We start from the raw sequence: 16,914 nt of genomic DNA on the forward strand, positions 1-16,914 counted from the left end.
TGGCTTTTTAAATGACAATGAAGTCATGGAAGTCTTAGAAGTTAAACCTTGCCAGTTACTTTTAAGTCTGAGGACTGAAGAATAGATCTACTACTTAGAAAAAAATAAATTGTTTATATTCATCTCCCCAAAGGCCTGACCATAGTGCATGGCATAGAGATTATGGATTGATAATTTTATTTTATTTATTTATATTTTTCGCTGAGGAAGATTGGCCCTGAGCTAACATCCGTGCTAATCTTCCTCTGTTTTGGATGTGGGATGCCACCGCAGCATGGCCACCGAAAAGTTGTGTAGGTCCACACCCGAGATCTGAACCTGGGCCGCCAAAGTGGAGCATGATGAACTTAACCACTAGGCCACAGGGCTGGCCCCTGATAATTTTATTTATTCCATTCATTCATTCAGTAAATTATAGTGGGAGTCTTCTAGCCACTGAACAGTGGATGAAACTTAGAAAAATCTCTCTTCTTATCGACCTTACACTCCAGTTGGGGGAGGAAGACTAAAAAAGTAATACGCAAACCTGTTTAGATGATGAAAAGTAAGGAGAAAGATAAGGCAGAGGAGGGAGTTAGAGATAGTGTGCAGGAGAGAGAGGTTGCTTTTTTTTTGGGGGGGTGGGGCGGGTGAGGAAGATAAGCCCTGAGCTAACATCCACTGCCAGTCCTCCTCTTTTTGCTGAGGAAGATTGGTCCCGGGCTAACATCTGTGCCCATCTTCCTCCACTTTATATGTGGGACGCGGCCACAGCCTGGCTTGACAAGCTGTGCGTAGGTCTGTGCCCGGGATCCGAACCTGTGAACCCCAGGCCACCAAAGCGGAGCGCACAGACGTAACCACTACACCACCAGGCTGGCCCCAGAGGTTGCAGTTTTAGATAAGTTTAGATAGATGTGTTGCAAATTTAGGTAGGTCTCTTGCTAAGAGGGTACTTGAGTAACCCCCATAGGAGGGCTGGTTGATACCTGTGGGAAAAGCAGAACAGAAAGAGAAGCAACTTCAAAGGCCTGGTCTAGTGGGTTTGGAGTGTGGGAGGAGTGTGGCCCCGGGGCAGGGCAGGAGAGGTGGTGTGGGGGGTGAAGATGTGATGGGCCTTTCAGTTCATGGGGGGCCTGTAGCCTCTACTCTGAGTAGGTCTTTAAGCAGAGGGACAGAATCTGACTTCGTTTCTAGCAGGATCCCTCCAACTGCTGTGTTTAGAGAGTGCACAGGGGTAAGAGGAGGCTGCCCAGTATTCGATTTCCCCGTTGAATTCTCGTGCCTTCTGAATGGAAAAACACAGCCCATCCTGACAGAATCAGCGTTTTTTAAAAAAACTAGATGACTCTTTAAGTGGCTTGGTTTTAATTTTCTTTGTAAGCTTTTCTCCCACAGTGAGGCAAACAATTAAGATGAAAATTTGTCCTACTCACATCACAGAGAAAAAAGTGAAATTGCCCATTTTTATAGAGCAATTGAGAAGTATAAAAAAGTTTGGGTAGGTGGTAGACATGTTTTAACTAGTTCATTTCTTTTAGTGAGAATGTTTCGTTGTAAATCCAAGAGCATGGATAGGAAGGAGGGGACCATATCTGAGCAAACATTGACTTGTAACACTGTTAGAAGAAAGAAGGTTTGGTTGATGAGTAGATAAAAATGTAAATTCTTCAATGAAGTGAATTACTCTTTCAAAAAAGTGGACGTTAGATATTTAAACATTAGGTGTCATGAAAAAGCCAGTGATGATGTTAGTAAATTCTCAGCTCCTGAACCAATTGGAACAATGAATATTTTCATTCTTGTGATAATGGCTTCGTAGAATGATGTGGATTCATCTTAGATTCTTTTTATAAGTTGCTGGTCAAGTTTACATTATAACCCTGTATTGAAAGTGGTGTAAGCAGATCTTCACTCTCTACTTCCAGAATGTTCTTTTTTTTTTTTTTTGTGAGGAAGACCAGCCCCTGAGGTAACATCCGTGCTAATCCTCCTCTTTTTGCTGAGGAAGACCGGCTCTGAGCTAACATCTATTGCTAATCCTCCTCCCTTTTCTCCCCAAAGCCCCAGTAGATAGTTATACGTCATAGTTGCATGTCCTTCTAGTTGCTGTATGTGGGACGCGGCCTCAGCATGGCCAGAGAAGCGGTGCGTTGGTGCACGCCCGGGATCAGAACCCGGGCCGCCAGTAGTGGAGCGCGCGCACTTAACCGCTAAGCCATGGGGCCGGCCCCAGAATGTTCTTTATTCATCTACGAGTACGAAGAGATCCACATGCTCAGGATGCTTTCTCAGAGCTCTTTCACATTATATTCTTGGCAAATGGGAAAGTCCTTTATAATGAAAATTGGGATCATCTTGAGGGAAAATGATGTAGTGAGGAAAGAACTTTTCTTCCCAAAGAAATTGAAATAAAAGTATGGCCATCATGTCATAGGTAATATGTTTTATGGTTACATCTGTAGATGGACACATACATGGATATGGACACAGATAACACTCACGTATGTGCCTGGAACAAGAAGAGTAATGTTGTGGGGCTGACATGCTCTAAATCTGATTTTTTCCTGTATGTTACAGCTCAGAAACTGGTACAGGATGAAGCCACCAGATTTTCTGTATTCACCCCACATTCACAAGCGGGCTTTTGAGTCCCTAAATGGAGTCCTTACTGAACTGATAGCTATCGTGTGAGTTTCCTAGACATCAAGGATTTGGTCAGAAGAGCAAATGTCAGAAGCTAAGTCATGAAATGTGCTGGAGAAGTGTTAGGTGTGGAATGAAGAGTTGTTTTGCATCACTTGGTGTTTTTCCAGGGCAGGGGGTGATCTGGTTTCTCTTTGACTTTGGAAAGAAACCACCTAACTGGTGTCACATGAATGCAGGCCCTAAAATAGTCCCCAGTAAATAGGAACAAACAGGTTTCTCTCCAGCTCATTCTCATAAAGGAAATGTGCCTGCTTCTGTGGCCACAGCATTGTTCTATTATTTGCTTTCTTACAACACCTGACCAGTTACATTCCAGCTCTCTGTTTTTACTGGTCTCCCTGATGGGGTTGAACGTGGAGGATTCAACCAGACAGGTGCCTTTTAATATAAGTCTCTCTTTGTTTCAAAACACTTAATTGCTTTTTCCATCAGGATGTGAGAAGAATATGAGACTTGAGTGACCTTAAGCTCATTGTGCCAAGGAATTTTTCCCTTTCATCTTTTCAGTGTAAGAAACTTCCATGGGATTCCAAGAAGATCCATGCCCTGAACATGAGAAGAATTATCAGCAATAAGTGGAAATAATTAGAAATCAATCATTTCTGTACATGAAGACTCCTCAAACCTGGGCTCCGTTCTGTCCCTCCTGCCCCCTGTCCTGCCACACCTCTGCACTGACCCAGTAGCCATCCACGTAGCTTCTCCTCTTGAGACAGGTTGGGCTGTCTCCTGACTCAGAGGAAATACATTTGTTGTCCCTTGTGCCTGGAAACATAGTCCCCACCCCTGGGCTAGTTCTTCGTTTGTCATTGTTTCTAATAATACATTTTGTGTTTGAATGTTTCACTGCCTAGACTGAATTACTGTTGTGAGGTTGGTGGGGACAGGCACCAAGACTGTAACAGCTCACCATTATGTATGAAAATGCTGTCTTAGTGGACAGTATGTGATCGCATAGTCACCGAGTGAATGTTATGGCACCCTCAGGAAGGGGAGAGATCGGCTCTGCTGACTTCCATTCATTCTTCATCACTTCATTTGTGCCTTTGAGAGATATTTCTTAGGTAATTGTAAGTGTCAGGCATTGTGATGGGATTAGGCGCTGAGGTTGCAAAAATGGGGAAGACCCAGTTCCAACTTTCAAGGACTTTAAAGTCTCCTGAGGACAACCACCGTGTAAATAAGTAAAAGTCACTTTTCAAAAAGGTCTTAAAATAGAAAATTTCAAATACATACAAAAGCAGAGAGAGTGCTTTAAAGAACCCCCATATTCCAGCACTACGATTACCAATCATGGCCAATCTTGTTTCCTCTAGATCTGCACCCACTCCTCTGCCCTCCCCTATGACTGTGAAGCAAATCGCAGACATCAGATCCTTGTTTGTGTGGGGAACGTACAGTTTACACTGAGGCAGTGGGAAGGTCAGATTCCATGTTAAGTTCGTGGTGAAGGAAGGGCTGCTGTCTGCAGGGCCAGGAGGATGAAAGAAGGGTGTTCCAGGCAGAAGAATTAGCAGGGGGGACGCGGGGGTGATACAGTGCTGCATGTAGCTTGATCTGGCCAAAACCAGCGCATGGATGGGGAGTAGGAGCCGCAGGAGCGAGTCTAGAAAGGCAGAGTCCAGATAAAAAGACTCTTGTATTGTAGACAACAGACCGACTTTGTTAAATCTGCACTGGGAGACATTTGCAGTTTTCAGGATTTATGTTTTGAAAGTTACAGTGGGCATGGGGTATGGGGCGGATTGTAAATGAGATGAGACTGGAGAGGGTGAAGAGCTGGCAAGCTTTGTCAATGGCTTGAAATAGTGTTAGGATTAGGATGGAGAGACGTTTTGAGACATCTGAGCCGTTGAGAGATATTGGAGAGGAAATTTGCAACATTGATGTATTTATGACACATTATAATAAGTCATACGAGACTTAGTGACCTCTGACTTTGGGGATAAATGAATGGCTCCTGAGAGGCTGGTGTGGATGGAATTGGTTGATGCTAATCTCTGGAACACTGGAATCCGGAAAGAAAGTTTGATGGAGATGGAGAGTTCAGATTGAATATCTAGGAAGAGTAGGCATGGGCATTTGTCTGCAGCTAAGGAGGTGGAGAAGGTGATTTGAGAGTTATCAAAGAATAAGGGCATCTACTTTTTCAGTACTGGGCCTTATGATCAGAATCCTCAGGGTGGTAAGCCATGTGAAGTTTTATTGATAACACTAATTTAGATATTACCTGTCCATTCTTAAAAATGTGGGATTTTGGCAACATCACCAAGAAAGAGTTTAATCAACACTGGTTCTGTAACAGTGAATGGCTATAAGCATGATGCCTGTTGTCGGTTTTGCTCAGGTCACCAGGACTTGCAAATCTCGCATAACAGTCGCGCTGCCCTCAGGAGCAGTCTGAGGAAATCAGGTGGAATCAAGTCCAGTTCTTATCAAATTGGACTACAATTACCTAGAAATATCTATCAAATTTGGATAATACGTGGAATCAAGTCCACGTATTATCACCTGACTCCCTGCTCAAGCCGTGGCAGAATATAATTTTCATAAAACACGGCAAACTCAAATATTGTACAAAGTTTAACAACGTAATCAGAAATTTCAGGATTGTTCTGGTATTAGTATATTCACTTCTAAATTTCTAAGACTATCATAGATACTTTTTCTCCCAATCAGATCTTGATTGGCCAAATGCTTGAGAATGCCCATATCCTCATGAAGATGTGCCCAAGGCAGCAAGAGAAACTGCAAGGTGTGATTTGTACTCCTCAAAATCTACGAATCTGGTCTGAAATTGTGACGTGGTTCCCACTCCGCAAGCTCATTCTGCTGTTCTTTCCAAATCTGTGATTCTGTTAAGCTCAGGGCAGTTTAGAAATGAGAAATGAGTGCATTCTAAAACTGCCATCTGCTGAATTTACGTGTCCATTTTAAGCGTGCATCTGTACTTGAACGTTTTAGAAAAACTGTCAACGTTCCAGTCTTTTCCATGCATTTTCAAGTTCTGAGGGGTCCTGTGAAATGTTTGTTTGAGCCATCGATAGCCCAGCAAATTGGACCTTTCAGAGCCTTTAATTCCGAGAAGACCTTACGCTAAGCACACATTTTAGTAAATCCCTTTAACAGGGTTCCATGAGTTAACCATATGACTGCCTTAAAATAAAGACCATACTTTGCTTTTCTTTCCAGTAATAATAAGCATTCACATTTCTTGATTTTATATTATATACTTGGCACCCAACGCAGACCTAGAATGTCATAGGTGGTCAATAAATATTATTGAAATATCCCATTATGGGTTGATAATTGAAGAGCATCATTGAAGAGCCTTGATCACTTTCTTCATCAGACCTGACAATCAATGTGGTGTCAGAGGTACCAGTACACACTTTCCCCAGGAGGAGGCCTTTTTCATCCTGTTTTATTAGAGCTACTCCTCTCCATGGCCAGTAAACTGAGTTTATTCATATTTAGACCAAGCTTTTCAAAGTCCTTCCCAGCAGGTAATGAGGGATTACTAGTTTATGCATAAGGTTTTGGTAATAACATTTTTGCTAAAAATCTCAAGGCTTTCGTATCCTAGGGTCAAACAGGCTGCATTGGGCCTAAGGGAGGAAGTTGAGAAGGAAAAGAAACTTAGGCTGTGGCTTTAGATCCATCTGACCACTGATGACATTTCTCCCAAGAGAGCAGGGAGCGCAAGAAGAGAAAAATGCAGGGAGAGGCTTGGGGGGTGTCGGTGTTTAGCGGGGAGCAGAGGAGGAGGAGGGAAGGTCCTGAGCAGACCCATGGGCAGAGGGCTCCAGAAGAGACCCCGAAGTGGGAGGACCCCCAGGGAGCAGCCTGGGGGGTAAACTCAACTCCATCAGTGACGTTCAAACTTGTCACAGGGTCGCTGGGAGATGTATTTTACATTGTGCTCAAGTGCAGTGATACACTTACATAACCGAAACTAATGTTGCAGGAAACAGGACCCTTTCTCCGTGAGATGTACGCCAACATTTTCTATTGTGTTCTGTGCTGTGCTATGCGATGCAATGTCATTTAAACAAATGCTAGTCTCAAAGGTCTAAATTTACTTTATGACTCTGTGGTGGCTTAGTCCTGTGTCAACCCGTAGCTGTAAATGAATCACCAGCAGCCATGTTTTCTAGACTCTGAAGGTTGGCAGAGGGTAATAGGCATTGTGGCGGCTCCCACGTGGTGGCCCTGATCTGCTAGCTAACCTTGTCGGCATGAGGCGGCACCCAGACCCACAGCAAGTCCAGGGCCTGCCAGATCTCCTTCATCTTCTGGGAGTCCTGAGTCATGCATGTGAGCAGGTCCATCCTGAAGAGCTCCAGCTTCTCTTGTAGGTCACCCATGGCAACATGGTTGGAGTTGATGAGAAACAGATGTGGATTCCAATGGTCTTCATGGTTCCAGTGTTCTCTTGGGCTCTGATTTGCCCTTGCCATTTCACATCCAGCCTCCTTCATAACTGCCAGCCTGGCCGACCTAGAGTAACTTTAGGCTTAATGCTAGACGCAGGGCTGCAGCCTGTGCAGACTCTTTCACCAGCTCCTGGTCACCCATAGCAGTTGCTTCTGTGATGCAGCCTTGACCCGTGCAGCTCTAATGGTCGTCATCTGCAGGAGGAATACCACTGCAGTTGCTTATCCATTTGGGAATAGGAAAGAACTTAGAACTTTCTATTTCCACTTGTTTTTATCTTACTTAAAATGCCTATTTCTGTGTGTATTTTTAATATAAATAGTTGTAGTTGTAAATAGATATAATTTATGTTAACAAGTGCTTATACTTGTAGGTAGATATGATATATGTTCATAAATAATTACATTATATCAAGGAGGTTCCATCTCCCAATTTTTTTTCTGGTATTTGTTTCCCAGACCTTTTAAAACCACTGCCTTAGAAGCGGTTGCTCAGAGAGTGCTGGGAAGGGAGGAGTGAATGGTCAGTAGTGCTTGCTGCGAGGCCATTCATTCTGCCAGAAGGGATTTCTGTTAACTGGAGACCATTTGCCTATAGTGGGGGCCATGGGCACCAAGATCATATTTGCTAAAGCAAGAATTAGACATAGGCTCTGGCAAGTTCTGGGTGTTTCTGGAGAGAAGGGAGTGGAAGCTGTGAAATCAGCCCTCCTCCAGCCACCTGCCATGTGGGTGTGTCCCCAGGGCTTTCTCTCAGTACCAGCATGACCTAATATGTCCCTTTAGTCTATGTTTTTGGTTGTTATGTGTAAAAAACTTTTTCCTGAGACAAACTTTATTCCAGCCCAAACCAGCTGCAGAAATGCTGGGTGTGATCCTCAGAGAAAAATATTTGAGATCACTTATTATATATTTAGTGAATTTCTCCAGACTGATGCGGCAGGATGGGATGATAGAGCTGGTGCAAAGAGGGGCATCTCATGGATTCAGTGAGGCCGAACAAGGAAACCGGAATTAACATCTTTTTTATGGCAGCAGTAGTTTCACCTGAAAGGTTGCTGAAAGTGTTTACCTCCTCAAAATCTTTAACAAGAGAATTAAGAGTGAACACATACTGTGAAGTCATTCAAGGAATCAGTAATTCCTTGATTGTAATGATGTCTTTTAGTGCATTTAGCTTGTAGGGAACTGAGTATCTATCTATCCATCCATCCATCCATCCATCCATCCATCCATCCATCCATCCATCCATCTATCTCCATCTCTCTCCAAAACAACAGTGAGCAATATAAATATAACATAATTTGTATTATATGAAATATATCATATATGTACTTCTTCTTATGGACAGAAAAGGTAGAGAGACACACTAAATAAATGAGCCAGGAGTCTCTTCTCTTTCTTTCCCTCAACTTTGGAAATTCAGAGCAACACACTGAGTTTCCCTCCGGGCCCTGTTTTTATAGATACATAAAACAGCAGGACCACAAGTTCATTTGCATTCATTTGCATACAATCTGCATACAGCCAGCAGTACAGATACATTGTGTCTCCTGGTGTTTTCAGAGAAGTTTCTTTTTTTCCCCTTAAGCCTGTCAAGATATGCTAAACCATAAATGACATCTGGAGAGAGAAGAGAGCAAAATAACGCAAGTCATGATACAAATGTCTCTGTTTTCATGGTACTCTCAGTTTTCACATTTTCCAGAGACAGAAGTACGTTGGGATAAATATCAGAAATACTGTTAAATCAGTTGTTGAGAGAACAGTGCTCTGTTTCTTCTCTCCTTAATTGCAGCAACAGTCCATCCAACCTGAATTGTTTGGTACAGCGCCTCTTATCTCTGTATTTTTATGTTGGTTGTATAAAAGATGGGTGTTTGGGATAAATCTATGCTATGGCTCCATGGGAAGATTACACAAGGCTGTCTTCCACTGAGCTGACACCAGTAGTGGGACCACAGATTTAAGTCCATACCAAGTCAAATGGATAGTCATATGGAAAGATGCTGTGACTTGCTTTTGTAGTAAGAAAAAGAAAGAGAACTTGAATCTGCGTGTATCATTCTATTTTTTTTTGAAAGACAGGGATGGGAAAAATTCTTGTAAAAAGATAACGTGACACAAAATTTCACAATTTACTTAAAAAAAGCTCTTTTGAGGAAATAAGATTTTCCTCTCTTTCTAAACTTGAATTAATATTGCTTCAGCCTAATGCATGAGAACCAAAGGGGAAAAATAAGAAGTGAAACATATTAGACAGTAATAAACTCTAGAGCAGGATCTTTTTGTGTGTGTGTGTGAGGAAGATTAGCCCTGAGCTAGCATCTGTTGCCAATCCTCCTCTTTTTGCTGAGGAAGACTGGCCCTGGGCCAACATCCGTACCCATCTTCCTCTACTTTATATGGGACGCCGCCACAGCATGGCTTGACAAACAGTGTGTAGGTCCGTGCCCGGGATCTGAACCTGCAAACCCTGGGTCGAGGAAGTGGAGCGTTCGAAATTAACAGCTATGCCACCAGGCCGGTCCCTAGAGCAGGAACTTTTAATCTTTAAAAGAAAAAGAAAATTTAAAAAGGAATCTGTTTCAGTATTTTCATAATTGTATTTATTATAATAAATGTAGAGATGGCTTAAAGTTGTACTATATGTAGAAGTTTATTTTGTAACATCAGTGTCTCTTGGCATTAGCACTGTGGGGTGTTGAGTCAGACATGACCTTCACATCCCCAAAAGAAAGATGCAGTAGGTGTGGTGCTATGGAAACCTCAGCTGCATTATTTAAATTCCCTACAGACTAATGTTGCAAATATTTTTAGTAGAAGTAAATATTTTTACCGAGTGGCTCTGTACTATCTCAAGTCAGAACAAGTTGGGTAGAAATGATGCAGAAGTTTCCAGATAGTTCAGAAAGAGAGTGGATTTTGCGTGGATAAAGAGAAAATCGTGATGTGGTTCCTTGGTTCCATTTGATGAGGACGGAAAAAATTCCTTTCCAGGGATGGCAGATAAGACCCACTTTTTGAAAACACACACATTCTTTTATTCTTTGCCTTGCTTGGATTGAAATCATCAAGACTGATGAAAGTGGTAATTATAGGGACTTACTGCACATCTGGAAAGCGATTTGGGAAAACAGAGGCAGCTATGCCTCCCTGTTCTAAATTATCATCTGCTGAGCACCAAGTGAGGACTGGTTGTGGCAGCATATTGCGGGGTGTGAAATGTTTGCTGTTGGCCTGAGTTGAGTTGAACAACTGCTTTCTTCTCCACGAACAACAGATAGATTTTCCAGTCCCCCAAATTATTGGGGAGTTTTGAATGATTGGGAGTAAGGGATAGAAAATTAAACTTTTTCACTAGTGGGAAAAAAAAGTTTGATCTGCAGCTTGGAAACTTTAGAACTGAAGTGAACGGTTGGCTTGGAAGGTGTTGCTAGGATATATGAGAGAGGAGAGAAAAAGGGGAAAAAAGTAATTTGAACAAAGCTATAAAAATAATTGTTTTTACAATGTTTTTGGGTGGCCTTGAATTGTCCAAGAAAATAGTTGATTGTGTGGTCATACAGTTTATAAATGTGATAGCTGGTTATTTTTGAGAAGCCAGAATTCGAGATTAGAGTGCCTTTGCTTGGAGAGTACAACTCTTAGTGCCTCTCTGAATAAGAGCGAGTTTAATTTCCATTAAGAACAGCAAGCCATAGGAAAGGAACTGTAACGCCTCCAACAAGTTCACTCAGGTATTCTAAGATGTGGTTTTAGTATTTGGTCAAAAGGGGCAAATATATTTCATTTCCTGGGTGGATGAAGGCAGAAGGGTCTGGATGAGGACAGGAGGAGAGCATCATATTCTCAAGAGAATAAGACAACTGCAGAGAGCCCAGGATCTTCCATGGGCCCCAGCTGTTGTGCGGAATGGCAGGATCAGGGTGTTAGCTCATAAATGTGGGTTCTCTGGCAGGGTTGTTACAAGTCCTGTCTCCCCACCTTCCACCACACCCCCCGACGGGAGCGCCTTGGTCTCTCCCAGTATATGCTGGAGGAGGGAGCTAAGAAAACGTGAGGCTCTTGAAGAGAACAGGGATGGTGAGGCTTTGTTTCTTTGAAGTGTAAGCACACATCCTGGGTTAATAGCAGGCAGGTGCCCTGATGTGAAGGGTCGCTCGTTCCCTTAGTCCTAGGAACTGCCCAGGTACTCCCCCACTGGCCGAGGCAGCTGTGAACTGAGCCCCTGTCTCAGTGGACACATTGCTCTCCCAGTCCTGGTTGTCAGTAGCTCCCGTGGGAGAAGCTCTTCTGCCCTTGATCTGTCCTGAAGTTTCCTCCAGTCCTTTCTTCTGGTGTTGGGGTGGCGTGGGTGGAGTGGGCAAGGGCCTGCTCTGAGGGGAAAGCCGCCACTGTAGGGGCTGCTTGTTGCTCTCTGGCTCCTCTGGGCCCCCCAGTCTGCAGGCTCAGTTCCGTTCTCCACCAGCTGGGATTGGGGAGCGGAAGTGAAGGGCCCCAAAAGCAGGGCTGGTAAGCTTGGGGTTTATTTTCTAGGATGAGTGATGGAGGTGGCATGGATGATTCTCAGGGCGAGGAGAGCCGGTCAGATCTCTGTTTCTTCAGCGAGGTCACTTTGGTGGCTGGGTCAAAGGCAGAGTTGATAAAGTGGGGAAGGAGACGGGAAAACCAGTTGGGAGGTGTCGATCATCCAGTCGTGGGCCATGGGGCAGGTGGTGTTGAGTTGAGACGAGTCAGGGCAAACCTTAGGATCGTAATTTGATTTATCACGCTATATTTCAGGAACCTCACCTTAAGATGCTCTGGCCTGGCTCCCTTCCTCCCGAGAGTGATTCTGTTTTCAGGCAGCTTCCTTCACCGAAGGCAGTAAAGCCAAGACTAGTAGGCTGCCCGCCTCTGTGAGTTTCCTCAGAGGCACAGCCCCAGATTTCCATCCTGACCGATGTTATTTCCCTGCTGGAAATGGGACAATAAACATTGTGAAGAGCGGGGTAGGCTCCCATCTCCTCTCCCGTGTCCGTCCAGCCCGTTGCCTCAGACAGACAGGCTGTAGTCAGGGAACCACTTTTGTCGACGTGTCAAATGTTCAAAGATCGCCCTGACCTTGTGAGAGTCTTTCTTGTCCCTAGCTCTATACTGGGGACTTCGAGACAATGACCTGAAATGTAGGGTATTTTACTGGTGGGAAAGGGAGAACCTTTTTTTAAAAATAATTTCTTTCAATTTCTGTTTCTCTCTCCCTTAGTTCTGTAAAATCAGTGAATGCAGAAGTGGGATAGAGATGATGGCATGCTCTGACCCAGGCCTCTTTGAGGATTTGAGCAGAAAGGCTATGGGAGAACTCTTTTTTTTTTTTTTTTTGAGAAAGATTGGCTCTGTCCTAACATCTGTTGCCAATCTTCCTCTTTTTTTTCCCTCCCCAAAGCCCCAGTATATAGTTGTGTATCATAGCTGTAGGGTTGTTGCTCTTCTACGTGGGACACTGCCCCAGCATGGCTTGTTGAGCAGTCAGTAGGTCCGTGCCCAGGATCCGAACCCGTGAACCCTGGGCCGCCGGAGCGGAGCGCTTGAACCTAACTGCTACGCCACCGGGCCAGCCCTGTGAGAAAACTCTTAATTCCCAAAACTCTTTTGCATCTAAGGCTGCTTTGCAGTATTTGCCATGTGCTGCTGTGGGTGACGGCTAACATTAGTTATGCAACGGGGCTGGGAAAGGGTCTGTAAAATGGAAGGTGTCTTTGCACCTTTTAGGTTATCTAATGGTTGTATTTTCCTTGGTTGTCAGGTAAAACCATTTTCCATGGCTGTCTTGGTAAGGTCATTTACTCAGACCAGAGAAAGAACACGTTGGGAGGTGAAAAGGAACAGGGGAGATGTTTTTCTGAATGAATGAATGAATTGATAGAAGAAATAGCATAAGTAACAAATGTGTGCAGCATTTCTGTCCTTCTATATGTATGTATTCAGACACATATTTAGCAATCCACTGGCCTAAAGGAAGACTATAGTCTGAAACATTATCTTGCAGTGAATGTTAGTAGTTAAATGAGTTTTGAGCACTTAGTATATGCCAGGTGGATATGAGGGGCTGAGTTATAAGTGTTTCATGTTACTTCATTACTCCTCACCATGACAGAGGTACTATTATTATTCAAGTGTCCCCAGAGATTAGGAATCGTGTCTGTGGCTGCTGACCCCTAAATGGCAGTGAGCTGGGCATGGACTCAGGTATACATTTTTTTTTCTTTTGGTGAGGAAGATTGGCCCCGAGCTAACATCTGTGCCAGTCTTCCTCTATTTTGTATGTGGGATGCCGCCACAGCACGGCTTGATGAGCGGTGTAGGTCTGTGCCTGGGATCTGAACCCGCAAACCCCAGGCAGCTGAAGCAGAGCGCCCAAATTTAACCATTACACTGTCGGGCCAGCCCCCCTGGGCACGGACTCACTCAGGAGTGTGGGCTCCAGAGCAGCGCCCGGGCCCTTCCCTTAGTGAAGAGACAGACGTGTTTCCTTATTAATTTAGGTGAATTTGTGATATGTACACTTGCATCTGTACTTAGAATGACTCGGAATAAGATTTTGCACTTTTCTGACGGTCTCACGGGAGGGTATGTTCAGGTATGTCCCAGATACAGCATTCCCCGTTGGTTCCTGAATTCTCGGGTTCCAACCAAAATGTTTGGGAGTCGGGTCCTGGTGTCTGGATTTCTCAGAAGCTGCCCAGGAGATTCTGATGCAGCCACAGACCCCCGTTGGGCTGTAGGAACCTCTTACTGACACAGTGCCCTTGCTGAAGGCGCTTCCCTGGGGGTTTCTTAGCCCTGCGAGGGAGGCACAGGTGTGAGGTTAAGACCGTGGCTTCGGCACTCACTGGACAGTCCCAGGTTGGAGCCTGGCTTTTTGCTTGTTAGCCCTGCGATGCTTGGGTTGTCATTCATCTTCTTTGAGCTGCCGTTTATCCATCCGTACAGTGAGGAGAATAGGTCCTGACTCCGAGGGCTGTCCTGAGAGTCAAGCTTAGCCTGGCACATGCTCACCGCTTAATACATACCAGCGATTATTCCTATAAACCCTGCGTAGAGGAAGACCAGCGGACATGGGGCTTTGCAAGTGGACTAACCGCCTCTGTTCTTTCCCCGTTCCTTCCTCCTGCCCCCCTCACCTCAGGACGGCTCCCTGGGGAACATCGACGACCTGGCACAGCAGTACGCAGATTATTACAACACCTGCTTCTCCGACGTGTGCGAGAGGATGGAGGAGCTGCGGAAACGGCGGGTGTCCCAGGACCTGGATGTGGTGAGTGGGCGGCACTGGGCATACGCTCAGCCCAGCCGGGCTGCTCCCGTTTGTGCCCCTGGTCCAGCACCCCCTCCTTGGGCCTTCGAACGGTCCTAGTCGTGCGTGGAGCATCCGTCTGCAGGCTGCTGCACTGGTTTGGGGTGAAAAACTCAGATCCCTAAAGGATCAGCTCAGTTCTTCTGTGGATATCAAATCGAATGAGTACTGGCTGGGACATATGATCAAATCTTTGTGTCCGTTAAAAGACTGGATTTTTATTTTTATTTTTTTTGACTTAAGGGAAAATAATCTTTTTTTTTTTTTTTTTTTTTGCTGAGGAAGACAGGCCCTGAGCTAACATCTGTTGCCAATCTTCCTCTTTTTTTTTTCCTTGAGGAAGATTAGCCCTGAGCTAACACCTGTGACAATCTTCCCCCATTTGTTTTTTTTTTTTTTGTATCTGAGTTGCCACCACAGCCAAGGAGTGGTGTAGGTCCATGCCCGGGATTTGGGCCACCAAAGCAAAGCATGCCGAAGTTTAACCACTATGCCACGGGGCCGGGAAAAGCATATTTTTACTCTTGGCCCATGTATACTACAGTTTTATTGACTCTAAACTCAAAGGATGTCTAGGCTAGTTCCTTCTTTCCTTCTTTGTTTTCTTCTTTTTTTTTGAAAAACAAAATAAAATTTCAAGAAGCAAGAAACCATTCTAATCTCTCTCCTGGCAATAACCACGTTGGTGTTTCAGCAGATTTCTGTTCAGTGTTTTTCTGGGCGTTTTTACATCAGCGATATAGTTCTTGCTCTTTTTACTTAACATTTTATTATGGTTCCATGTCAGTAAGACCTTTTTATAATCCCCATTTTTCATGGCTATAGTCTCTTCTCTCGCTGAGGTGTATTGAAATTCATTTGGCTGTTTTGTAAAGGCCTTTATGTGTGTGTTTAGTGGAGCATTTGAACTGGCATGTGATAAATAGTAAATAAATAGCTTAGGTGTTCTCTCTATATAACGTATATGTGTGCTAGTATTTCCATGTTGTACATATGCTACAAAATATCTTACTGAAACTTCTGCATTTATTAATTTAAATTTGCTGCATATATTATAGTTGATTTCCTTTTGGTTCAGTGCTTTTCACATTGCTTTGTTTCACTGTGGTGACCCAAGACCACTTGAAGAATGGGAGGTCAAAGAAAAGACTCAACTCTCCATGTCCCCCCATCCGGACCAGCTCCTTTTTGACCATCTTTGATATATTGGGGGGCTACGTGGATCTGTTTTGAATAACCTGAGTCCCTCTGCTTTTACAAAAAGTTTGTAAACTGCTGATTCCATTGAATTCTTTTTTTTTTATTTTCCATAAATCTAGTTAGGGTAGGAATGAAAAAAATATAATAGTTAAGAAACTAGGAATAAATAATTCTTTTATTAATAATTCCTTTTATGTTATAAAGGACCTGTGATATAAGGGACCCAACAAGTAGTTTAGGCACCACTGTTGTATATTCTATAAGTGGACAGGACCCACTTCCCCCGTAGGTAGGATGGACTTCAATTTCTTTCCATAACCCAACCTAAGCAAAGATTCCTCAGGTCAGGAGTAACGTTGTGTCATGAGTGTCAAATATTGATTCTCTTTCCTTTTTCTCCACTGATGTAGCAGGCGGCAGGGGTGGGGGTATAGTAGAGTCACTGATGGGCATCTACTGGGGGCAGAAGCCGTCGTCCAGGGAGCCTGACATCATGGCCCAGGGGGGCATGTGGTTGTCATTGCTTCCAAGGGCTTCTTTCCCATAACTTTGTCCCCTGGCATGTATGAATGGCAGGGTTATTTCCTTCCTCTTAAGAAAGTAACCTGGGGCCGGCCCGGTGGTGCAAGCAGTTAAGTGTGCGCGCTCTGCTGTGGCGGCCTGGGGTTCACCGGTTCAGATCCTGGGCGCGCACCGACGCACCGCTTGTCAAGCCATGCTGTGGCAGCGTCCCATATAAAGTGGAGGGAGATGGGCATGGATGTTAGCCCAGGGCCAGTCTTCCTCAGCAAAAAAAGAGGAGGATTGGCAGACGTTAGCTCAGGGCCGATCTTCCTCACAAAAAAAAAAAAAAGAAAGTAACCTCATGTAGCAAAAGACACTCCTGTTCTTTAACATTAATTAGGCTCTCCTGTTGGGGCGTAGTTCATGAGAAAAGACTTTCATCTTGGCAAGATTGCGGCAGAACAGCAACTTAAATACTGTGCTGAATTCTTGAATGTTGCAATTTTGATCTGGAATGATCGTCTGGTAGCATACTTTGTGGCCTCCTTGGACATTTCACCGAGCAAGGAAAGGATGCTGTGAATTGGTAGATGATCCTCGACGCGACACGCAACTGCTCTTCTCAGAATTCTAGCCAGTTGGGAGTTGGGTTACCAGAATCATCCCACGGAGTTTGGGGACCTTGGAAGGCAGCTTCTAGGTTGGAAAGGAAGCTGCCTGGCTGTGGGAGAAATAACTCCTTCCCAC

General features: G+C 44.3%; 1 protein-coding gene across 1 annotated transcript in view; it reads left to right on the forward strand.

The window, feature by feature from the left end:
* The window catches only part of SASH1 (SAM and SH3 domain containing 1), a 180,441-nt gene that overhangs the window by 26,803 nt on the left and 136,724 nt on the right, over positions 1-16,914 (forward strand). The window contains exon 2 of the mRNA XM_087425207.1: positions 14,296-14,424. Coding sequence (XP_087281333.1) covers positions 14,296-14,424 — 129 coding nt within the window. The remainder of the gene's footprint in view (positions 1-14,295; positions 14,425-16,914) is intronic.

This window comes from Ceratotherium simum, chromosome 38 (assembly GCF_057802395.1).
Source record: "Ceratotherium simum simum isolate JZ-2026a chromosome 38, ASM5780239v1, whole genome shotgun sequence".
NCBI classification, from domain to species: domain Eukaryota; kingdom Metazoa; phylum Chordata; class Mammalia; order Perissodactyla; family Rhinocerotidae; genus Ceratotherium; species Ceratotherium simum.